General features: G+C 34.7%; 2 protein-coding genes across 3 annotated transcripts in view; one reads left to right on the plus strand and one right to left on the minus strand.

Moving 5' to 3' along the window:
• pard6a (par-6 family cell polarity regulator alpha) overlaps positions 1 to 2,428 on the plus strand; it is a 38,313-nt gene extending 35,885 nt beyond the window's left edge. Inside the window, exon 3 of the mRNA XM_073850169.1 lies at positions 1,554 to 2,428. Coding sequence (XP_073706270.1) covers positions 1,554 to 2,428 — 875 coding nt within the window. The remainder of the gene's footprint in view (positions 1 to 1,553) is intronic.
• Positions 2,429 to 11,455: 9,027 nt separating this feature from the next.
• Positions 11,456 to 26,058, minus strand: part of ranbp10 (RAN binding protein 10) — a 52,657-nt gene continuing 38,054 nt past the window's right edge. Inside the window, exons 9-15 of one of the 2 annotated variants that reach the window (XM_073850686.1) lie at positions 24,688 to 24,836; positions 21,741 to 21,933; positions 21,466 to 21,602; positions 19,212 to 19,357; positions 18,836 to 18,947; positions 18,484 to 18,625; positions 11,456 to 14,056 (exon numbers count right to left, since the gene is read on the minus strand). In XM_073850686.1, coding sequence (XP_073706787.1) covers positions 18,495 to 18,625; positions 18,836 to 18,947; positions 19,212 to 19,357; positions 21,466 to 21,602; positions 21,741 to 21,933; positions 24,688 to 24,836 — 868 coding nt within the window. In that variant the 3' untranslated portion in view covers positions 11,456 to 14,056; positions 18,484 to 18,494. Of the gene's footprint in view, positions 14,057 to 18,469; positions 18,626 to 18,835; positions 18,948 to 19,211; positions 19,358 to 21,465; positions 21,603 to 21,740; positions 21,934 to 24,687; positions 24,837 to 26,058 lie in introns of both variants that reach the window. The other variant, XM_073850687.1, reaches the window with a different exon arrangement.

Genomic DNA, 26,058 nt, shown 5'->3' on the forward strand with positions numbered 1-26,058 from the left:
CAAAAGTGACAGAAAAGGACATTAAAATTAATTTTACAAAAGATTTCTATTTCAAATAAATGCTGTTCTTTTGGACTTTTTTTATCAAAGAATCCTGAAAAAAATCAAGGATATTAAGCAGCACAACTTTTTTTGATCATTGATATTTACGGGTGTGAGATACTGAGAAAAAATTATATCTCAATTTATTGGGATTTTTTGAATAATGGTAACTAAATATTTTGCTGAGTGTGTTTTTGTGCTGGTACCTTGGCTGATTTAGGCCTGTCATGGATAAATAAATATGACACTACCACCAGTAGGTGGCAGTAACTCCCTGTCTTAATGAGTGTTTCATTGAATCATTAATTCAAATGATCCGTGAAAAAGGAAACAAAGCAAGTGGCTGTCTTTACGAATGGGTTATTGAATCATGGGCTCAAATGATTTGTTCAGAAACTGATTCATTTAGGAATAAGACATCACAGTGTTGCTCTGAGATGCAAAAATGTTCTGCTTCGGGGGTTTGTTTGCAACTACTTCATTGGCGAAAACACTTGCTTTTGTCACGAAAACAAATTCCTTGTATGTGTAAACATACCTGGCAATAAAGCTCATTCTGATTCTGATAATATTTAGGAAAACTGCACTGTTGCCTGTGTGATATTACTATGTAAATATAAAAAACAAATAGTATCTCAACTGCATTCTAAATCAGCTTTTGGACTTTCAAGATGTGTTTTGTATATTTTTTGCAAAGTGAGTGACATACTAGATAATATTAGCTCATAGATTGTTAAAACAACAATTACGATATTATTGGAGATGATAAACACTGCACACCTCTATTGATATTAGTAAGAAATATTTCTTGAGCATCAAATCAGCAAATTAGAATGATTTCTGAAATAAATGACATCTTAAAATATGTCCAGATATGAAACTGTTCTTTTAAATTGTAATAATATTTCACAATATTAAAGTTTTTAATGCAGCCTTTTGAGCATAAGAGACTTCTTTAAAAAATGTTTCGTAAACTTACATTACCAGTCAAAAGTTTTTGAACAGTAAGATTTGTAATGTTTTTAAAGAAGTAAAATATTTTTATTGTTTAAAATAACCGTTTTCAATTTAAATACATTTTAAAATGTAATTTACTCCTGTGATTTCAAAGCTGAATTATTAGCATCATTACTCCAGTCACATGATCCTTCAGAAATCATTCTAACATTCTGATTTGCTGCTCAAAAAACACGTTTTATTATTGTATTGAAAGCAGCTGAGTAGAATTTTTTTTTTTCAGGTTTCTTTGATGCATAGAAAGTTTGGAAGAACAGCATTTATCTAAAATAGAAAATAGAAATCGGGAATGAATTACATTTTTTAAATATATTCAAATAGAAAACAGATATTTGAAATGGTAAAAATATTTCAAAATGTTACTGTTTCTGCTGTACTTTGGATCGAATAAAAGCAAGCTTGTTGCGCAGAAGAGACTGTTCAAAAACTTTTGACTGCTAGTGTAATTATTTTCTCTCTATATAATAAGTTTCTCTCTCTGTTTCTCTCCTTAGATGTAGAAGACATCGTGCCCTTCCCAACAGGCTCTCTTCAGAGAAGAAAAAAGGGCTTGGGTGGTCTGCATCAACCAAAGCAGAAGTCCAAATCAGCGCTGCTCATCGGCCTCCCGCAGGATTTCCGGCAGATCTCTTCTATCATAGATGTGGACATCTTACCCGAGACGCATCTCCGTGTGCGTCTGCACAAGCACGGCACCAACAAACCCCTCGGCTTCTACATCCGCGACGGCGTCAGCGTCCGCGTCACTCCCCAAGGGGTGGAGAAAGTTCCCGGCGTCTTCATCTCCCGCCTCGTAAAAGGCGGTTTAGCAGAGAGCACAGGATTGCTAGGAGTCAATGACGAGATCCTGGAGGTGAACGGTATCGATGTGGCAGGCAAATCACTGGACCAGGTCACCGACATGATGGTGGCTAACAGCCACAACCTCATCGTGACAGTGAAACCCGCCAATCAACGGAACAACACGATCCACCGCGCGAGTAAAACGTCTGTTGGCAACAGTTCCGCTGGCTCGGGAGGCTCCGCCCTCTCGCATGACTCCGCCCCCAGTCCCGCCTCACAAAATGCTAGCCAATACAGCAACAGCAACAGTGTGGCTGAGGGAGACAGTGATGATGATACCGACCTCATCATCGAGAACGACAACCTGTCGACGTACATGCCACACCGTATGACTAATGGCAACGGCAGCCACGCTAACGCCCTGTCGTCAAGTGGATTTTCACACAGGCCCCTCCCACAAAGTGTTTCCTTGCCCAGTAGCAGCTCTTTAAGCTCCCTGACCACACCCACACATAACGGCAGCCCCACCAAGACGAGCAGTAGCCAAGAAAGCATGAGAGAGGATGGAAACTTCATTACGTTGTGAGCTACAGTAGGTTTCGCAACACAGTGTGCACATTTATAAGAAAATGAAGGAACTATTATATTATCAGCTATTGTTTTTCAGCCATTGCTCAATTCCCAAACAACAACCTATTCCCAATCTTCCTCGTGAATGAGGACCCTCGGGCTAAAACACACGGGTTGCACAATCTAGCCCGTGTGTGAGGGCATGTGGCTGTCACTGTATGGAAGTGCCTTACGGCTCTCCACTCCTCTCGCCTTAGTTGTTTTTTCTTCTTTCGGGACGAATCGACCATATTCATCTTTAGTGACTCCAAGGACAGTCGAACAGAAGTGTGCTAGCTACTACTGAGGTGCCTGACGTTATCAATTGCACCTTAGAGGATGTAAAACGAACAAATCGCCTCTGTGGAAATGATGCGTGTCTTGTTTTGGATTCATCTTGATTTTTATGATGATGGAAGAAGTGGAGGAGGAAAATATAAGAGTGTTAAACCGGATCTGATCAGTGTTGATTATGCTTGCTCATCTCGCCTCATTCTGATGCTGTTTGTGATACAGAAAATTACTACCAAAATGTGATTTTTAAAGAGTTGTTATTTGCAATCAAGTCATCGATTTAAAGTGTTTATTAATCACATATCTCAAAAATGTGCAGTATGAGACGGGAAGTGTAGCGTTAAGATGAAAACGTTTAAAAGATGTTTTTTTAACCCTAAGCGTGTCACTTGAATGTTTGTTGAGCCATTTTAGCACTCCCAAGTTTGCTCAATTTTCATATCTCGGATGTCAAAAAAGCTAATTTCCAAGGAAACGGAAACCTCTTTTGGGTTCCTCTTCTGTCTAATGTTACATTTAAAGTTGAATTCACCCAAAATTTCTTTGGAAATGTACTCATCCTCGTGTCATTACAAACCTGAATGACTTTCTGTCTTCTGTGGAACACAACAGAAGATATTTTGAAGATTTTCCGTAACCCAATACAGCTGAAGTCAAAAGTTTACACACCTGGCAGAATCCGCAAAATGTGAACTATTTTACCAAATTAAGAGGGATCATACAAAATGAATGTTACTTTTTATTTAGTACTTATCTGAATAAGATATTTCACATAAAATATGTTTACATAGAGTCATTTTTATAAATTCAACTATTATTTTCTGTTCAAAAGTTTACATCCACTTGATTCTTAATACTGTGTTTTTATTTGAATGATCCACAGCTGATTTTTTGTTTGTTTGTTTAGTGATAGTTGTTCATCATGAGTTTCCAACAATGACTGTGTGAATTTGAGATCCATCTTTTTACACTGAGGACAACTGAGGCACTCATATGCAACTATTACAGAAGGTTCAAACGCTCACTGATGCTCCAGAAGGAAAAATTATGCATTAAGAGCCAGAGGGTGAAAATTTTTGAACAAAAGGTATACATTTTCTTATTTTGTTTAAATATCTTTTTTTTTTTTTTTTTAGTACTACTCTTCAGAAGCTACAGAAGATAAAAAATCTAAATTTACCCTGATATTCAAATTCAAAAAGTTTTCACCCCCCCACAATATATATAAAAAAAAAAAAAATCAAGTGTATGTAAACTTTTGAAAGGGGTCATTTTTATAAATTCAACTATTATTTTCTCTTGGACTATATGTAAACATCTTTTTTAATGTGAAATATCTTATTCAGGTCGGTACTAAATTTAAAAAAAATCATGCATTTTGTATGATCCCTCTAATTTTGGTAAAATGATTAACATTTTGCAGATTCTGCTGTAATTTGGTTACCACTGACTTACAAAAACAACACTGAGACACTGAGGAAAAAAGTTAAACTGGTTTTGAACAAACATGAGAGCGGTAACCAAATTCTAACTTTTGGGTGAACGATCATTTTAAAGTTTATAAAATGGTTTGAATTTTGTTATTTTGTTTATAAAAACATTCTTGCACAGGTTTTTTCCTTTTGAAGGATGTCAACCAGTTTTCCCCTCTGTTTTTAGTTTTTCTCCCCTCCGGAAAAACAGGAATCTATACACTTAACTGGCACCAGTGCGGCGTAACTTCAGAAAGACTTGACCTCTCATTGACTCAGTCTGTCCATTCTCCTGTGTGCTCCGTTTTTCTGTTAAGAGAGAGAGAAAAAAAAGGAAATTCCTTTCATGTTTGGAAAGGCCAGAATTCTGCACATTGGGACCTTTTTCACACAGTCCATTCTTGATGGCCAAAGCTGTGAAGCTTTCTCAGCCATGATTAGTGTGTGCGCTTATATTTTTAAAGTATAATCTTACAGAAACGGCACTGAGGTGGACACTGTCAGTCCTGGAGTCAAATATTGGTTTCTCTAATGTCCAACAGACTCGAGCAGTGTTTTCATTCAATGAGTTCCCAGGTGAACGCTTGTTTAGACTGTGGAGATAACCGGCCTTGGGATGTTTAGCGCTTCAAAGGCTGTCTATCAAACCAAGAAGTGCTCGTGATGGACAAAGGATGGTAAAATACATCTGCTTTATTTTTCTTCATCGTAATTATATTTGGGGATAAATGAAGATGTAACTAATAAATGCATTTTTTTTAATCATTCTAAATGTTTTGAAGGACATCTCAAGTTTTCAGTTAGAAGCAGGTGCCAGTAAAAATTAATCAGCCAGTTTTTCCGTGTCATAACTGATGAGCGTGATTCATGAAGGTGTAGCCTCATCTGCTCAGCATTATCTGGTTTAACTCGATCAGCAAAACAAATGAGGTGTTACTTAGCCACAAAACTGATATTTATCAAGGTAGCCTTGGGTTTGAAAGAGAATGTAGTTTATTTGAACAGGTCTAGACGTAACATCTGCACAACTGACACTCTGACTCATTGCCTCGGGTTTTCACAGCAACATTGTTAGACGCAAACGGCGAGGGCAACCGAAACCGGAGGGCAATTTGAAACGTATAGCAAGAGACATCTAGAGAAGCGTGAACTGTCACTTTTTGTTATCTGTATTTAATTTAATCTGTTTTATTAGCCTACTCTAGATGGAAAGAGTAAGCGCTGGATTTTAAACCGAAAGTGATGTCATGTGGAACAGCACACAACCGGAGCACCAATAATATTGCATTATTATTTTTTTGTGTGTATGTCAATGTATATGTATAAATAGAAATATGAAACAACGGACACTTTTGTACACTAGGAGCCCTTTTTATAAAAAAGAGCATTTTATATGTGTAAAATATGGAAAGTATTTTTCTTATTCTTGTACTTTTGTATGTATATTAGAATTCTGGAGAGGTGGTTTCTATTTCTTTTGAGTATCACAAACAAAACTAAATCTTTAGATGCTTGTGTTTTTATTATAATCAGATGGGTCAAGGTGTACAATACTGTGAATGTTCTAAGCTGATTATAAAATGTTCTATCAAGATAATAAAAGTATTTAAAATTTATTAAGATGGTCTTATTTAAAATTATTTACATTTTAGCTTACAGTTGAAGTCAAAAGTTTACACACACCTTGCAGAATATGCTAAATGTTAATTATTTTACCAAAATAAGAGGGATCATACAAAATGCATGTCATATTTTTAGTAATGACCTGAATATTTCACATAAATGACGTTTACATATAGTCCACTAGAGAAAATAATAGTTGAATTTATAAAAATGACCCTGTTTAAAAGTTTACATACACTTGATTCTTAATACAGTGTTGTTACCTGAATGATCCACAGCTGTAGATCTTTTTTTTGTTTTTGTTTTTTTGTTAGTTTAAGTTGTTCATGAGTCTCTTGTTTGTACTGAATGGTTTAACTGCCCGCTGTTCTTCAGAAAAGTCCTTTAGGTCCCACAAATTCTTTTTTTTTTTTATAGCATTTTTGTGTATTTGTACCCTTTCCAACAATGACTGTATAATTTTGAGATCTATCTTTTCACACGGAGGACAACTGAGAGACTCATATGCAACTATTACAGACGGTTCAAACGTTCACTGATGCTCCAGAAGGAAAAAACGATGCATTAAGAGACAGGGGTGAAAACTTTTAAATGGAATGAGGACATTTTTTTCTTATTTTATTTATTTATGATATATAAATATCATGAGTTTTTCATTTAGTACTGCCCTTTAGAAGCTAGAGAAGATAAAAGACAAATAAGACAAAATAAGTTAAATGTACCCGGATTTTCTAATTCATTTTTTAATGCATTTGAATTTTCAATGCATTTGAACCTTCGGTAATAGTTGCATATTAGTACCTTAGTGTCAAAGGATGGATCTCAAAATCATATCAAATCTGTGGGACCTGAAAGATTTTTCTGAAGAACAGCAGGCAGTTTAATTGTTCAGGACAAACAAGGAACTCATGAACAACTACCACCAAAAAAAAAAAAAAAAAGAAAAAAAAAAAAAAAAAAAACAGCTGTGTAACAACGCAGTATTAAAAATCAAGTGTATGTAAACTTTTGAACAGGATTATTTTATTAATAAATTCAACTATTATTTTTTCTTGTGGACTATATATTTAAATGTCTTTTATGTGAAATATCTTATTCAGGTCAGTACTAAATACAAAATAACATGCATTTTGTATAATCCCTCTTATTTTGTTAAAACAATTAAGTTTTTGCAGATTCTGCAAGGTGTATGTAAACTTTTGACCTCAGCTGTATAGTGTTGGGTTCGAGTCCACCTAAATCGAGTCTGAGTCTATATTTAACCAAATGATGCAGAATTGAATTTAGGACCTGTGGTTTATGTTCCTTATAATTTCAGAGAAAATATGAAAAAAAAAAGGTTATTTCCATTTTAAGAAGATGTAGAAGGTGGATGCACTTCACCCACAGTGCAAAGAAATGAACATTATTACATTAGATTTGTGATACCTTATCTCAGATTGCAGAAAATCAATGTGATGTAATCACTCTGACTAGTGCAGTTCTCAACCTTTTGTGACTTCCTATACACAGGTTGTGATTTTCCTCTCTCTTGTACATCTACTAAAACCATAAAGTTGTTTTTTTCTAAAACAGAAACGAGCACAGTTCAATAAAATACTCATAATTAACTGCAAGATTCAACATAAATTCGCTCTGCAGAAGGACTCCGTATGCACAACTGGATACTACTGATATATCATCTGACAGAACGTAAACTTGTCGCAATGAAACCCATAATTAGCCAATACAAATGTTCAGAGCCAGTGACATCTGTTGAGGGGACAGATTAATTGTCAATTTTGTTTACTCCACTGCTTGTAGAGTTCCTGATTACAAAGTAATCAATCCTAAGTACAAAACAATATGCAAATACACATCACATTTAGCATGTTAATTGGTAAATTATTTACATATTCAAAGTAATACTTGCATATATTAAGACATGCTGCATTATGACTTCCGAGGAGGTTTACTGAGGCCCTCTAGTGGAGCCTAGGGATGGGCATATCGATCCTAAAGTATTTCGATACTGATGCGAGTATCAAATGTATCGATACTCAAATTAAAAATATCGATACTAAGGTGTGTTTTATTTACCAGTGATTTTGTTTATTTAACAAAAAGCAAGGCGTACAATGTGCATTGAATTGGACATATAACCTATGTTAGGGAATAACTGTGCACGGTATAACAATTTTCCTACTCATCTGAATCTGTTGTCTTGCAAATGTTGCAAGACAGAACCAATCAATTACAGAGAGCATTCACTTACTTCAGACAGTGCATTCAAACAGGGCTGCGTCTCCCAAAAGTATCATAAGAAAGCATTGATGCTTTTGGGAACGGCAGCCCAGAACAATGCTTATCAGAGGACAGAAAATAAAAACATGTTTGAGCTATTTCACAATAAACAAACTGAAATTGTAGCCTATATAATTTGTGCAATTACATTTCTTTAAATTAACACTTAAAGTTCATTGATCATGTTTTGTAGTAATGTTAATATAAATTATACATTGTCAGAATAAAAATGTTGTATTTTATGTGTGCAACAGCCTGTCACTGGCAGCCCCTTATGAAACTAGGTATTTTTAATTATAGGTTTTGTAGTTACCACTACAGTAAACATATTTTAACCATGTGTAAAAATTAAGTTAATTGGTTGCAATTAAGGCATATTCAATGTTTAAATGCATTTCAAATATAAAGCTAAGGGTATAATTACATATTTTACTCTTATTAATTTAATAAATGTAATAATTTAAAAGTTAAGTTTAGAAGTATCGTATCGGTATCGATATCGATGATACTGGCCTTAAAAGTAACGGTATCGTATCGAAAAAAATAAAAGTGGTATGGCCCATCCCTAGCGGAGCCCGGTCATCTGTTGATCTGTTGAGGTGTGAAATAGAGGGAATTGGCGCTCTCTGCTGTCTAATGCTGGTAATGACGATTCAAATCTGTTTCTATAGTTACCAAACGGTTCTCACGATTCTCACCTGCAAAATTTACATAACAGCTCATTTGTAAATTGATACAGTATAATGAAAAGGCACAGAAACACATCAAATCCAATCAAATCAAGCAAAATGCTCAAAGGCGGAATTTTCGGAAAGACTGGCAGTTATATCACTGAGGTAACCGATCCTTGCCGGTGTAAAGGCGTAACGTTAAATGGTCTCAGTCATTCAGTTCAGTTGTATCTTTAACGCCATGTTTTTTTTTGTCATATTTGAGGCCAAACTTTTAAAATAATGACCTAAATCTAGAGGTGTAAATGTAAAAACAATATTACCTCACCTGTAAAGGAAACAGTCTGCAACTGTACGGCTTCTAATAGTAATAATACAAACTATCAAAACACAAATTAAGTGTTTCTTCAAAATTAAGCGTTTCTCTACTACTTTACCTGATTCACTGTCACTTACAGTGACTTGTGTTGTAGTGAGGTGATGGCAGATCTGTGGTGGTCGACAGTTAACTTTATGAGGAGAAATTTGATGTGACGAACTAACATGTTACTGCTTTCCATGATTTAATGCTTAGTTATGACTTTAAGAAGATGGCAAGCTGTTCTTATCATTATTACTTATAAACACCAACACTGATGCGATGTTTTCACAGAATGATGAAATGTTTATGTATTTCAACATCCAGACATCTCAGGAAAGGCAGCCCAATCTTCAAGAAGGGGGGCATGAGAAAATCTGAAGGTGCAGGATCATCCAGGTACTGCCTGAGAAAGACTAATGATCTGCTGCATATGACTGGCCATTAGCGCCACCAATAGGCCAAAATTGCACTCTTAACTTTTAAACCATAAAGTCTAGAAACAAAATCTACTTTTTTTTTAACTCGTCCCAGACGGTTTGACCGATTTTCACCTAAATTGGCTCATCATTTTATTCCCACATCTAAGCTACCTTTGTGCATGAATTCTCTAATTTTTTCCTATATATAGTTTAAATCAAAAATTTACTTACACCTTGCAGAATCAGCAAAATGTTAATTATTTTAGTAAAATAAGAGGAATCATACACAATGCATGTTATTTTTTTATTTATGCACAGCTGTATTTTTTTTTATTTATTTTTTTGTTTAATGATAGTTGTTTATTAGTCCCTTGTTTGTCCTGAACTGCCCACTGTTCTTCAGAAAAGTCCCTCAGGTCCCAAAGATTCTTTGGTTTTTCAGCATTTTAGTGTATTTGAACTTTTTCCAACAATGACCGTATGATTTTGAGATCTATCTTCTTACACTGGGGACAACTGAGGGACTCATATGAAACTGCAGAAGGTTCAAATGCTCACTGATTATTCAGAAGGAAAAATGATGCATTAAGAGCCGAGGGTGAAAACTTTAAACAGAATGGAGATGTGTACATTTTTTTTTTCATTTAGTACTGCCCTCAGAAGCTAGAGAAGATACTTGCATGTTCACCAGAAGATAAGTTCAATTTAGTGATCTTCAAATTGAAAACATTTTCACACCCAGCTCTTAATGCATAATTTTTCCTTCTGAAGCATCAGTGAGCATTTGAACCTTCTTTAATAGTTGCTTATGAGTGCCTCAGATGTCCTCAGTGTGAAAAAAATGGATCTCAAAATCGTAGTGTCATTGTTGGAAAGAGTTTAAATACACAAAAAATATTAAAAAACAAAAGATTCTGTGGGACCTGAAGGACTTTTCTGAAGAACAGTGGGCAGTTTAACTGTTCAGGACAAACAACGGACTCAAGAAGAACTATCATTAATAAAAGCTGTGGATCATTCAGGTAACAACACAGTATTAAAAATCAAGTGTATGTAAACTATTATTATTTTCTCTTGTGGACTAAATGTCTTTTAATGTGAAATATCTTATTTAGGCCAGTACTGAAAAAAACAATGTGCATATTTTGCTCATTTTTTTTTTACATTTTGCAGATTCTGTGAGGTTTATGTAAACTTTTGATTTCACCTAAACATGTATTACTTTTAATACACAGTAGTCAATATTTGAAGTTAGATCAAGAAAGTTTATCAAAGTTGTCCTAAGACAAGAACGGGTATTGTTTTGGACAACTTTGATGAAAGGTTTTGATCCACTTCAAATGTTGACTACTGTACGTAGAACAAATATTTCTATTATTAGGGGTGCCAAAGCTGCTTAAGCACCTATTGTATGTATTAGTTTTCTTCTTCTTCTAATTCTTTGGGAGACTATGACAGCACATAGAACCGTCTGCAGGAAAGCTATGACATTTGGCACACATATAGAGAACAGTTTCAATATTAACCAAAGCAAATTTGGAGTCTATATTTTAAACTCTCTAGCGCCACCAATAGGCCAAATTTGCAAATATAAAATCCAGAAATCTGAAATTTAAAATCTAGATTAGAAGCAAAATACATTTTTTCTCTGATTCCTTGGCTCATGTCTATTCCAATAATACATACCAAAAATGTAAATATCTACATGTCAAATTTTTCACAATTTTGAATTTTGTGAAAAATCAACTTTTTCAAACTCCTCCTAGATGGTTTGTCAGATTTTCACCACAAAATTCATCAAATTCGTTAACACACTTTACGAAATCGGTTTGGTATATCAGAAAGATGAACAATAACAAAATAACACAAAACACAGACACGGTTTGCTCATGGATGTGTATTTTAATAAAAATAATTCTGTCAAAATTAAATGAGTACAATATTTCTTTATCATGTTTCCAGTACATAGGTATGTCTCTTTTTTTCTTATTTTTTTTATTGTTTTTCTTTTTTATGTCGTTTTAAAGGTTTTTAAAGGTTCATGCTAAGTAGAGGGTAACTCATTTCACAATTGCTAAAAGAAAACTCAAATAAAATTAAAATCATAATAGAAGTAAATTGTGCACAGCTTGCTGTACTCCATTCCATTCATCCTGCTCTATTGTCTTATGAGACAGGAACATCACCACATGACTAAGAAGATCTCTCGACAAAAGATTCTGGCTACTTTCTTCCCTTCCATATATGTACGTAGGTCCCTATTTAAAGCCAATAAGAAGTTCTATGATGGATTATTTTAAAACGACAATATTCATTATACTGTAGGTGGTTAGATTACGATGAGTTCCAAAACATATCTGGCATTAAAAAGCCGCCCCTTGACAGAAGATCTACAACGTACGAGCGCTTCTATATAAACTGCCAATTTGTAACTCAAACATAAGGAAAGAGTTACACAAGATGCCCCCATGCAACAACATACCATCATTTAACAACCAAATTGACCAATTCAACAGAGTAAAATGATAAAACAAGATTGCTCAGGATCAGGATGTGTAAAATTCCCACCCAACACAATCAGACTCGGATATAAACACTGGTAAAAACAAATGGTGGGGCTCCAAACAGTGTAATCTGTGATTTTACTTTTCACATACTGATTATGTAACTCCAAAGTTGGGAAGGCCAAGTTTGTTTTAGCTTTTGAGGAACTCTGACCTCTGCCAGATGATCTAAAACCTTCTGTTAATGATACAACAAGCTAGACAGCACTGTCCTAAGAGTAAATGAGGTATAACTGAACAAAAGCAGGTGTAGATACGGGAATGTAACAATCTCATGATGGCCAGCAGCAAATAATGTGGGAAAATAAAATCAGCTAAGCTACATTCAACACCACGGCGGCGTGCTGGCAAGTAAAATGCTGGGTTGACACGGGATCGCTTTATAGTTTTTCCTTCATGGATGATCAAATTAAAAGAACGAAAAAACACGAGAAAATAAAAAGTGTTAAGTGCCTGAGCCAGTTAGCATCACATTTACAAAGGCCAAGAAAAAGATTGTTAAAGGACATTGGGGAGGGAAAAACCAAAACAATTGCACTGATATGAGGTTGAGGTGAAGTTCTAGAGCAACAAAGATGATTGCAATTTAAGGAGATCTAGAATCTAGATGCTAAATAAATATGGTTTTTTGTTTCAGTTCATTTACAGGAACGCTGGGTCAGTCAATTGTCTTGCACGCTGCGAGTTCATACTCTGTCCCTCCATTACTGAACAGGAGAGGTAGACAGATACAGTAATGCATCATGTGCATTAATTGAAGTACAGTGCATCCAATGGGAAGTAACGTGAACAACAGTACTTAACAGCCAATGAAACAACCAATAACAGAAGTTAAAACGGTGTCAGTTTGTAGTTGTTAATCTAACAGGAGAACTATCAACACGGTGACACTATTCACATGGGTATAAAACGTACAGACTTCGTATTCGAAGTTAGTCTGCAAGCTTCAGTGGAGCTTCTCAGTAATCAAACTACTGACCTTAATTTTCTTATGTCAAAAACGTTGCGTTTTTATTTGGTACAGCCACAAAAATCAATCAATCAATCAATATACCTAATTTAAAACTTAAAAAAAGTGAAGGTTGATGTTTGCATGATACTGCTATAAAGATGGTAAAATATCGCTAAAATAGATTCATTTCTGGGCATGGTTGAAAATATAATTAATCTACATTGGACCCGAAGGCAAGTCTGCGTCGTCACTGTGTGATTGTGTCTAATGAAACTCGTGCTGGTGCCTGAGATACTAAAGTAGCTTAAAAGACGCTAGGAGCCATGCATTATCTCACCCTCTCTTGCACACTTACGTCAATGAAAACGATCACGCTTAAATCGCGTATCAATGTCTATTTCATTATTAAAGGGGCTGTTAAGGTTGACCAAATTTAAAAAAAAATATCGAATTTGCTTGTACATAGAAAAGGCCCTGGTTTAAAACCCACCAGTGAAGCGATATCTGTGTCGGCATATTCCCCGCTTTCACGACAAAAGAACATTAGTCTAAATACCTGAGCTCTGACTGAGAAAAACCAGAGTGCGTAGCTCAAATTTTCAGTAGGAACTTACCATTATGTGTATTTTTGATATGGTACGCTTGAAATACTATGCACTGAATTCACCCATGAAAAAAAAAGTAGTTTGGGAAGTTGATTCGTTTTCAAGATGAGCACAACAAACAGACAAAATATAAACTAAAATAAAAATGACTAGATAAACAGAATAATTAATTATCTTTAAATAGTGTCACACAATTTGTATTTGATAATACTAAATTAAAAAGAAGCCTCTCTCTTCTCATGTTTCTATTCATTCTGCTCGGCTGCTTCTGGCAAACGGCAAGCGACACACCAATTCAAACGCGTGTTCTCCTCATGGCAACCTACTGGAAAGTCCTCCTCGTAGCTGTCCTGAACACTGCCTGAAGGGAGATACAAATGGGTTATGTTTTTAACATGGACAAGAGGAATAACTGAAATATTTTAAGAATAAAACTAGCTAAGTAAAACAAAACTAATTTTGCAAAAGAATGAACATATTTATTAACGATGCATGGTCTGATTTACTAAATCTCATTCACCTTTACACTATCAGAAAGAAACACCTGAATAGAAGTGGATGTCTGATTGAAGTTTGCTATTTTCTTCAAAGAGTTTGTTGATAGATAAATAGATATTAACTCTTGTGTGACCTTACGGTGTGTTCACACGGGGCGCAAGCGTCAACGCTTAACGGAAGGCGTGGCTGACGTTAATGGTCATTGTAGCGTCAGCCAATGAAATGCTGCTCTTGAACAGGATGAACGTGATTGGCTACCGCCTGGCCACTGTATTTGCATAGAGCGATCTGACTGGCTGATGGGGCGCTTCACTGGCGTTGCTCGCGGCAGAAGTTGAAAATTTCTCAACTTCTGTCACGAGCAACGCGAGTGAAGCGCCGCCGACGGATCCACAATTCCTTTCGGCAAAGCTTGACGTCACCCATTCAAAGTCAATGGGAAGCGTTGACGCTTGCGCCCCGTGTGAACACACCGTTATGGACATTTTTGTCCATTTCAGTTTTGTTTTTGGTTATAAGTGTGCCTGTGTTGATGCCAACTGCATTAAGTTTGGCTCAGGTGTTTATTTTTATTGAAATTTTAATATTTCACCCTCATTTCCTTCAAAAAAAATCAATTTTACCCTCCATACAAAAAATACTCAAACTCAGGACCTTAAGAACAAAAATATCCACATTGAAACCCATTAAAACTGCAATTTTTAACCCAGGGCCATTTGACTATAAAATGGCCATTCACTCTATCGGCAAGGCTTCAGATTTTAAATTTTTACCATTTTTTACAAGACTGTGCCATTTTTTTCAAATTTGGCATATACAGTTGTGGCCAAAAGTTTTGAGAATGACACAAATATTCGTTTTCACAAAGTTTGCTGCTAAACTGCTTTTAGATCTTTGTTTCAGTTGTTTCTGTGAAGTACTGAAATATAATTACAAGCACTTCATACATTTCAAAGGCTTTTATCGACAATTACATGACATTTATGCAAAGAGTCAGTATTTGCAGTGTTGGCCCTTCTTTTTCAGGACCTCTGCAATTTGACTGGACATGCTCTCAATCAACTTCTGGGCCAAATCCTGACTGATAGCAACCCATTCTTTCATAACCACTTCTTGGAGTTTGTCAGAATTAGTGGGTTTTTGTTTGTCCACCCGCCTCTTGAGGATTGACCACAAGTTTTCAATGGGATTAAGATCTGGGGAGTTTCCAGGCCATGGACCCAAAATTTCAACATTTTGGTCCCTGAACCACTTAGTTATCACTTTTGCCTTATGGCACGGTGCTCCATCGTGCTGGAAAATGCATTGTTCTTCACCAAACTGTTGTTGGATTGTTGAAAGAAGTTGCTGTTGGAGGGTGTTTTGGTACCATTCTTTATTCATGGCTGTGTTTTTGGGCAAAATTGTGAGTGAGCCCACTCCCTTGGATGAGAAGCAACCCCACACATGAATGGTCTCAGGATGCTTTACTGTTGGCATGACACAGGACTGATGGTAGCGCTCAACTTTTCTTCTCCAGACAAGCCTTTTTCCAGATGCCCCAAACAATCGGAAAGAGGCTTCATCTGAGAATATGACTTTGCCCCAGTCCTCAGCAGTCCATTCGCCATACTTTTTGCAGAAGATCAATCTCTCCCTGATGTTTTTTTTGGAGAGAAGTGGCTTCTTTGCTGCCCTTCTTGATACCAGGCCATCTTCCAAAAGTCTTGGTCTCACTGTGCGTGCAGATGCGCTCACACCTGCCTGCTGCCATTCCTGAGCAAGCTCTGCACTGGTGGCACTCCGATCCCACAGCTGAATCCTCTTTAGGAGACGATCCTGGCGCTTGCTGGACTTTCTTGGACACCCTGAAGCCTTCTTAACAAGAATTGAACCTCTTTCCTTGAAGTTCTTGATGATCCTATAAATTGTTGATTTAGGTGCAATCTTAGTAGCCACAATATCCCTGCCTGTGAAGACATTTTTATGCAACGCAATGATGGCTGCACGTGTTTCTTTGCAGGTCACCATGGTTAACAATGGAAGAACAATGATTTTAAGCATCACCCTCCTTTTAACATGTCAAGTCTGCCATTCTAACCCAATCAGCCTGACATAATGATCTCCAGCCTTGTGCTCGTCAACATTCTCACCTGAGTTAACAAGACGATTACTGAAATGATCTCAGCAGGTCCTTTAATGACAGCAATGAAATGCAGTGGAAAGTTTTTTTCGGGATTACGTTAATTTTCATGGCAAAGAAGGACTATGCAATTCATCTGATCACTCTTCGTAACATTCTGGAGTATATGCAAATTGCTATTATAAAAACTTAAGCAGCAACTTTTCCAATTTCCAATATTTATGTAATTCTCAAAACTTTTGGCCACGACTGTACATTTTTTAAACATAACACTACATAAAAATATAAATGCCTCAAAATTAATGTTGTTGTTCCTGACTGACACACCCAAGAATCTAATAAGCAAAGAAAAAAAATTCTGCTCAGCATTTAGTACATGGAAATTACTACTATTTTTCATTTTTTCTTAAAAAAAACACCTGTGGCATTATGCAAACAAACCAGCATTTAAAGGGTTACAATTCTGAAAATTAACGAATGTTTGGTATCTATGGATAGAATCAATTTCACTTTTAAAAATCGACATCAGTGAAAGTGGAAAAAAATTAATAAATCATATTTTCATGACAGTTTTTGGACATTTTGCACCTATGTGTAACTTTTTTTTTGATGCACAAGGATTAAGAAAAATAATCTATAAATCTTTTTCCTTGAGTTGAGTCAAGTCTGGAGTCATTTTAGGTCGAGTCTGAAGTCAGGTCTAAAGTCTATAAAAATATGACTCGAGTGCAACTTAAGTCCATGTCACTAACTCAAGCGCAATGTGATATTCAAACTCACATTAGACACTTTTAATACTGAATAAAGCACATAATCAGTACCCAAGATTATCATTGTCATAGTTTGTATGTTGTTGTTCCATCTGCAACATCACAGAAATAGAAACCTTTCTAAAATAGAAAATTTGTGTCCCCGTCGCAGCTACTCTGAACAATGTGGAAAAGATACCTTTCATTGTGTCGCAGCAAAAAAACAAAACAATAAAATGACAAAGAAATTAACTTTTATTTTTGTATTATTTATTACTGCTGCATGGTCTGGTTTACCTAATCTTACTAAACTTTACAAAACCAACCACCAATTGCATATTACATTTTCTGATAAAGTCTTATATGTCTTGTTATATACCAAATTGTTTAGTATACACTAATAAAGTACTCAAATTATTAGCAAACTTTTAGTTTAAAGTTGATTCATCATTTATAAACTGTAGTTAATACATTAATAGACTCTATAGAAGTAGTGAGTTCTTCATTCATTGTCACTGTAATTAACATATTATTATTCAATTAGCTGATATGTAAAGAATAAGATAACGCTTTGTTAACAACTTAACTATAAATAGTTCCCATTTTTAATTAGGTCACGGAAAATTTGGAAAATGTCCATAATCAACATGAGCAATATTCTATTTATTTCAAGCTACTATGAATCTCATCAAGTTGGTGCTTTTAAGCATATTACATTTATTCCAAAATAATAATTCAAGGCAGAAACAATTTAAAAGATATATTTTATTTGTAAATTTCTGTTCATCTATTCTTTTTAATTACCTTTTAACTATTTTTTTTTTTAATTTTTCCAATCATCAGTCGAATTTGTCCAACTTAATTTTCACCAAGCTGATTACACACTACAAACTCAGATCATGTTGTCATGCTATTTTAAGTCTTATTTTGACAATTTTTACATTTTTTTTTAAAATGAGTCTTCCTATTAATGCAATTATATTGTTCATTCAGAGTGATTTGCAAACATGGAAGGCGCACAAATAGAAGAGGTGAGATTTACCGCATGAACCAATCACAGCCGATCACAACCAGTCATATCAAATCACATCGTGACTTGCCCCCATTAACTCTCAATTACCCCCCACCAAACTCACGGCAATCAATGGGCTCAGAGGAGGCACAACACAGACTCCCGCTTTAACTTTACCTGCTGCTGTCTGTGCAGCATTTGTAATTGGTCATTTGTAAGTACTTTATTAGTGTATACTTGTTATAAAGTATTTCCACAAAAGGATTTATGTTCCCATGTTAAAATGTTTGGTAAAAATAGTGACTTGAATAGTGACTAATAAGCTAAACTGAAATTTATACTCAAATTACTGTATTAAAAAAATTCTAGTACATTTTTCAAAACTATATTTACCTTGTTGCTCTCACCTGGACTGGTGCTAGTGCAAAAAGTTGTCGACTCTGGCAAAGGAGCAGGAACCAGAGCGAACCCTGGCCATCAGCTGCACGCACTCGGTGGCCTGACCCAGAGCCAGCATGAGTGGAGGCTGTTTGGGCAGATTCTGAGACTCTAAATAAGGGAAGAGATCACAGATATGAGGCCATTAAAACTGTTAAGTATGTAGGAATGATCAGAACAACTTGTGGCCATGTTACCAGACTATTACAACTCATTTATTGGTCTCACGTTACTGTGGCCACATTTAAATTAAAAGGCTTACATAAGTGATCATGTTCACAGAACTTATTAGTGTGATCTTAGCCAGCCAAGCAGCCTTACCCAGAATAGCACTGTTAAGAGCGGAGCAGATCGCCTCTCTTTGCATGGGGTCCAACTGCTGGCCCACGGGGCAGTTCCAGGGGTCTGAGTATGCCAGCAGACTGAATGCATCCTGGACACACAAACAAACACATTGGTGAGTGGGCACAAAGGATGCAAGTGTACTGCTACCCACAGGGCTAATCAACTTTCCACTTCAAGTGTGTATTTACATCAGCACACAAACAAGAGGCAGAGGAGTTGAACAGATTCAAGTCCAAATAGACCACTTCACTAATATTTAATATCAAACACAACAATCAGGCTGTGTTATGATTGTGCAATATTATCATAACACCCTCCCCTCCTCCTTCCGCTTTCCCTTCATTCCTCCTACCTGCAGCATCTTTTTGTGAGTGGCGTTCTTGCCGTACTGGCGGCAGAGCTGCTCGCTGAGGGCCTGAAGCTCTCTGCCGAACTGGATCATTCTCTCTGTGGCCGCCTGGTTTCCTCCACACAGCTGTCTTGAGCTGCAGCTGTCATCTAGAGGAGCAGATAAATTGTGATGAAACCACAAAAGCAGACGTGTTTGCAACTCTAATTGCACATAGCTATTGTGGTTAAAAAATTGCTTCAATATAGTACTGCTGGGAAATCTCGCCTAAACTGGTTTATTAATCTGAGGCTTATGTTTAATAAGCGAGTTCAACTGCTGGGAATGATAATATAATATAATATAATATAATACAATACAATACAAACTATGTTTTAATGTTTTTGAAGTCTCTTAAGCTCACCAAGGGTGCATTTTTAATGATATTGTAATAACAGTAATATTTTGAAATTTTATTATACAATTCAAAATAACTGTTTTCTATTTGAATATATTTTAAAATGTAATTTATTCATATAATGGCCATTACTTCAGTTTTCCGTGTCCCTTGATTCTTGAAGTTTATTTGGTGTTCAAGAAATATGTCTTATAATTATTTTTCTTGAAAATATTCTTATGGAAATCTTTTGTAACTTACTGACCCACAATTTTCAACAACAAAATATAATATAATATAATATAATAATATAATATAATATAATATATTACAGGCCTGTCACTTAATCGATTAATCACATCCAAAATAAAGGTTTGCGTTTAAAAGAACAGCATTTATATGTAATAGCAATCTTTTGTCACATTATAAATGTAAATGTAATTAATTATAGCTGAATTGAAATATTAATTTATAAAAAAAAAATATTTGAGTGATATAATATATATTGTGCGTCTGTCAAGTGATTATTAACGATTAATTACATCCAAAATAAAAGTTTGCGTTCACATAATATATTTACAGTTTTAATGTTTTTGAAAGAAGAAGTATCATAAGCTCACCAAGGCTCCATTTTTCAAAATCAGAAACACAGTAAAAACAGCAATATTGTGAAATATTACAATTTAAAATAACTGTTTTCTATCTGAATATATTTTACATATTAATTTATTCATGTAATGGTCATTCAGTACTCAGTGTCATGTGATCCTTCAGAAATCAGTCTATGTTGATTCGGTGTTCAATAATATTTCTTATCTATGCTGAAAATGTTAATATTTTTGTGGAAATTGTGGTCGTTTTTTTTCTATAATTTTATGACTAGAAGGTTTAAAGCACAGCATTATTTGTATTCGAAATCTTTCGTAACATTATAAATGTCCTTGCTGAATTAAAATATTTTTTAAAAATGTAAAAAAAAAATTTAATTGTAAATAATAATAATAATAATAATAATAATAATATTATAATATAATGTAATACAGGCCTATCAAAGATTGATTGTGATTGTTTGCATCCAAAATTACATTTAAATGTCAATTTAATGCATCCTAACCGAATTAAAATATTTATTTATTTGAAAAAGAAGTCACTAACCCATAATTTTCAACAACAAAATATAATATAATATAGGCTGTCAAATGATTAATCGCATCCAAAATAAACGTTTGTGTTTAAAAGAACAACATTTATTTGTAATAGAAATCTTTCGTAACAGAATCAATTGCAATTAATCGCAATTAAAATAAAAGTCTGTGTTTACCATGTATATTTATTATGTATAAATACACACACATACATGTACATATTTTAGAAATGTGTGTGCATTTATATATAAATAATAAATATACTCAGTACACACATTATGTAAACATACTTTTATTTTTTATGTGATTAATCGTTATTAAGTCCTCCATTTAATAGTGTAAATAAAAATGTTAATTCCATTTAACCATTTTCTCAAATCTAAAAAAAAAAAAATTTGCCTGAAACTATTACAAGAAATTAAATAAATAAACACATAACGTAACATTGGTTGCTATAAAAAAACTACACACTCTACACAAAAACTTTGCAACTACAAAAGTTCACACTCTCTCTTTGTAACCTTGGAGAAAAAAACATTTAATGGGCTGAATTATAGAGAAGCTCAATTTAGCAGCTCTCAGGGGGGAGAAGGACAGAGAGAGCAGAGAAAGAACTAGTCACTTCAGAGTGAAGAATGAACGAGGGATACAGAGAAAAAATTTAAAAAGCTGTTCTCACAGCCTGTTGAGTATGACATTGAAAGTCCTGCATATGTGGTGTGTGAGCGTCCTGTACCTGCTACACCATTGCCAACACTGTTGTCATCCGCCTGCAGGATTTCCTGGTGTTTGTATGTGCCATTCATAATGCGAGTTGAGCTTTCGGTCACGCCGTTGCTGTAATGTTCTGCCTCAATTTCCATCTCACTATCACTGTCAACACACAAAAACACACAGTCAACAGCAGAGCTGGTCTCTCGAGAATGTGAGCACATAACATTTGTAAACAAGTCCAATTTTATATGCTTGGCCTTGCTTGCATGCAACCCAAACATCAACAACAACACAGACCTAGTCTCCTGGTTGCTGGTGGCACTGTGGGGCTGGGACTTGGTGGAGTCGGTAGAGTTGGACTCTGAGTAGTTGACGGAGGAAGGAGAGGAGGATGGAGAGGAGGAGGCGGAGCTTACGCCTGTGTATTTGTTGTGGCTCTTATTTTTGTTAGTAGGGGTGACCCCGTTACTGCATGTGGGACTGTCCGCTCCTGAGTCATGAGGAGAGAAAGAAACATTCTTGAAAAACAGTATGAATGAAAATGCATGACTTCAATTGTGAGTTACATAATCCACGCAGGTGAAACAAGTGATTCAAGAAACCATCTGTTCCATATCTTTTATGAAAGATGTTACTCATGACGAGACCCACACGGAATCTCAGCCCACGGAATCTGTTCTTCACAAAGGTCTATACATCCTTTAACCCTTGCATCTTGGTTTAATAAACATTTAGGCTAATTTGATTAATGCTACCAATCAGCTACCAATTGACCCTTCGCAAACAGCTTGACTGACAGGCGATCTGACCAATCATAATGCCCAATCCGTCATTTTGTCCTAAAAGGATAATTAGACAGGAAAGTAGATTAACTTTGGTGGACTTAAACTTAAATTGTGTGTATCGACATCTTTCCGTGGTTTTGTTGTTCATTCATGTTTATTTAGTTCTTTAAGTAAATAAAAAAGTCTAATAATGCACATTAAAGAGCCACAAAATGGCATTTATAGTTTGAATTTCTTAAAAAAAAAAAAAAAGAAATACCAGAAGTACCTGCTTTGTCTTGTCTGTTGTCAGTTTCCTCTTTGTTTAAGGAGAGCGGGTTTTGCGAAGTCAATTAGACTAGTTAGGTCAACTAAGAAATAAATTTTTAAATATGAATTAAATTAGATTTGCACCTAATAAATATTAAGGTCATATGTGACTCTGGACCACAAAACCAGTCTTAAGTAGTATGGGTATGTTAGTAGCAATAGGCAAAAATTCATTGTATCATCAATTATCGATTTTTTTCTTTTATGCCAAAAATCATTGGGATATTAAGTAAATATTTTCTTACCACAAATATATCAAAACTTAATTTTTGGATTAGTAATAATACGCATGGCAAAGAATTTCATCTAGACAACTTTAAAGGCGATTTTTTCAATATTTAGATTTTTTTTTTTGCACCCTCAGATTCCAGATTTTGAAATAGTTGTATCTCGGCCAAATATTGTCCTATCCTGACAAACCAAACATTAATAGAAAGATTTTTATTTATTCAGCAGTCAGATGATGTATAAATCTCAATTTCAAAACATCAACCCTTATGACTGGTTTTGTGGTCCAGGGTTACATATGTGACGTCAAAATAGAAGAAGAAGAAGAAGAAGAAGAAGAAGTGCATTTATTTAGTCGCAGAACGTCTTTATGACCACATCAAATGGGAGACTTTTCAGACGCGCACTCCAACTTCACTTCAAATATTAAATATAAGGGGAAAAAAATCCTAGAGACATCAATAACATTTTTATCCATGATACTCACCTTCGGTCATTAACAAAAAATATTTAACTAATATAAAAAAAACATACTTGTTTCAACAATAATTGAATGTGAAATTATTGCAATATAAAAGTATATTTAAAAACTTTAATGTTAGGTGGGATTATTTGCGATTAATCACGATTAATTTCAGAAAAAATGTGCGTTTAATTAATTAACTCACCTTCAGTCATAAAAAATATTTAACAAATATTAAAAAAAAATGCTGTTTTTATGTTGTTTCCACATTAAAGATAGAATGTGAAATTATTGCAATTGAAAAGTATATTCAAAAACTTTAATGTTAGGTGGGATTAATTGCAATTAATCGCAATTAATTTCAGAAAATAATGTGCGAATTATTTGTTATTTAGTTAATACTTTCAGTGATAAAAAAAATACTTAAATATAAAAATACTGTCTTTATGTTGTTTGTACATTCATTTGAAGATAGAATGTGAAATTATTGCAATATAAAAGTATATTTAAAAACTTTAATGTTAGGTGGGATTAATTGCAATTAATTGTGATTAATTTAAGAACAAATGTGTTTAATTTGTTCATTTTTTTAAATCTCTTGACAGCACTAAAAATAAAACTAATAATAATAATATTATGCCAAAAAAGAGCTTATTTTAGGAACAACACAACATTACAGTAAAAAAAATCAAAAATAAAATCAAAAATAAATCACTCATTACTGTAACGTGAACATTTTTAAATAAATATTACTGTTACTATCTATAATTAAGAACATTTCATTTGATTATAATGATTTTAATTTTTAAAAAACCTGTAGTAATGTAACAAGTAGATGTTTTTAATTAATGATAATTTATTAATGGGAATGAATATTTTGTGAGAATTTTGAAAGAGAAAATTGGTTTAAATGTCTTGCAAATAATGTCACAATTTTTCCAAAATGACATTCCTTTCTTTTCTTTAGATTATGGTATAAAACAAGGAATTTATTCAACCAAATACATTAAATCACAAAGTGCTTAAAGGGATAGTTCTGTCATTAATTACTCATCCTCATGTCATTTTTCTAAACCCGCAAGACCTTAATCTTCATCTTCGGAACACAAATTAGGATATTTTTTGATGAACTCCAAGCAACGCAACTATGCATCGTGGTTTTAAAATTTTTTGAATAAAGTTATTTTTGCCTTCTTTGCACACAAAAAGCAGCTTCATAAAATTAAGTTTGAACCACTGATGTCTCATTGACTATTTTATCGACGTCCTTACTACCTTGAAAGGATCAGAAAGCTTTCGGATTTCATCTAAAATACCTTAATTTGTGTTCCGAAGATGAACAAAGGGCTCACATGTTTGGGGTGAAATGAGGTTGAGTAATTAATGACGGAATTTTCATTTTTGGGTGAACAATCCTTTTAACTTTTAAATAACACAGAAGATATTGTGTGTCTGTTACCTGTGTTGTGCAAGTGAGCGTTGGTGGCTCCGTGCCGCGGGCTCAGGTTGGGGGAGCCGGGATAGCTGTCCTGTGATTTAGGAGAGCGGACACTAAAGCACCGTACCTCACTATCTGTACCATTCACCATCTCCACAAATTGCCGACACCTAAGGGAGAGCAGCAAAAATCAGTTTTGTACCAGTAAGATCTCGCACAAAAATACACACTCGCTTCAGACCTGCCAATCAATTCAAATGTCTGTCAACCAGGTTTCTGTTATCCATTATGCCTACTGACTGACACTGTCAGCTCAGCAATCCATTAAACTGTCTGCTTGTCATTCAACTGTTATCCATCACAGAGAAAAAGAGAGAGAGGAGTCAGCTCTCACTGCTTCCTTCCCACACATCCTGGCACTATTCCCACAGCAGCATCTGACATCTGATGACATCCAACAGTGCAATTAAATAATAACACGGTGCACCTCCATGGAAGCCTTTATATATTAAAAAATCTATTTCGTCGTTATGTCAAAACAAAATTGCAACCAAGGACACATAATAGTAACTGTTCCCAAAGAGAAGTTTAACATTACACAGAGGCAGTGAATGCCCCATAAATGCCATGTTGAGAAAATAGTTTATTGCTCGGTAGTGGTTACACTACAGACTGATTGTCTGAATGCAATTTGTTTGAGGAACAAAGATCAGGAATATCACATTTTCAATGCATGACAAAAGTTATTAAAGAGATAGTTCACTCAAAATGTTAAATTCTGTCACGATATGATTGGATATGACTGGTTATGTTTAGCTGTGATTGGTCTATGCGTTAATTCCCGCCTCTTGTGTTTGTGTGTGCTCCACTAAAACTAACTGTTTTCCCCATTTACTCTGAATAACTTGTTTTTTTTAGGTGAAACTAAATATACAACCCTTTGCATTTCTTTTAACTTTGGCTATTGTTTGGAATTTAAGTTGCCCCCCCCCCCCCCCCCCAAAAAAAAAACTTCTCAGTGAGATAAATATTTGGAAGTATGGCCTGCATATTATAAAAACATTCACAATTCAACAGAGTAGCTGATGCACAATACCAGTCAAAAGTTTTTGAACAGTAAGATTTTTCATGTTTTTTAAAGAAGTCTCTTTTGCTCACCAAGCATGCATTTATTTGATCCAAAGTACAGCAAAAACAGTAACATTTTGAAATATTTTTACTATTTAAAATAACTGTTTTCTATTTTAATATATTTTAAAATGTAATTTATTCCTGTGATCAAAGCTAAATTTTCAACAGCATTACTCCAGTGTTCAGTGTCACATGATACGCTGATTTATTCATTATAATATGCTGATTTTCTGTTCAAGAATTTGTTATTGTTATTATTAT

The sequence above is a fragment of the Garra rufa genome, chromosome 11 (genome assembly GCF_049309525.1).
Source record: "Garra rufa chromosome 11, GarRuf1.0, whole genome shotgun sequence".
Taxonomy (NCBI): Eukaryota; Metazoa; Chordata; class Actinopteri; order Cypriniformes; family Cyprinidae; genus Garra; species Garra rufa.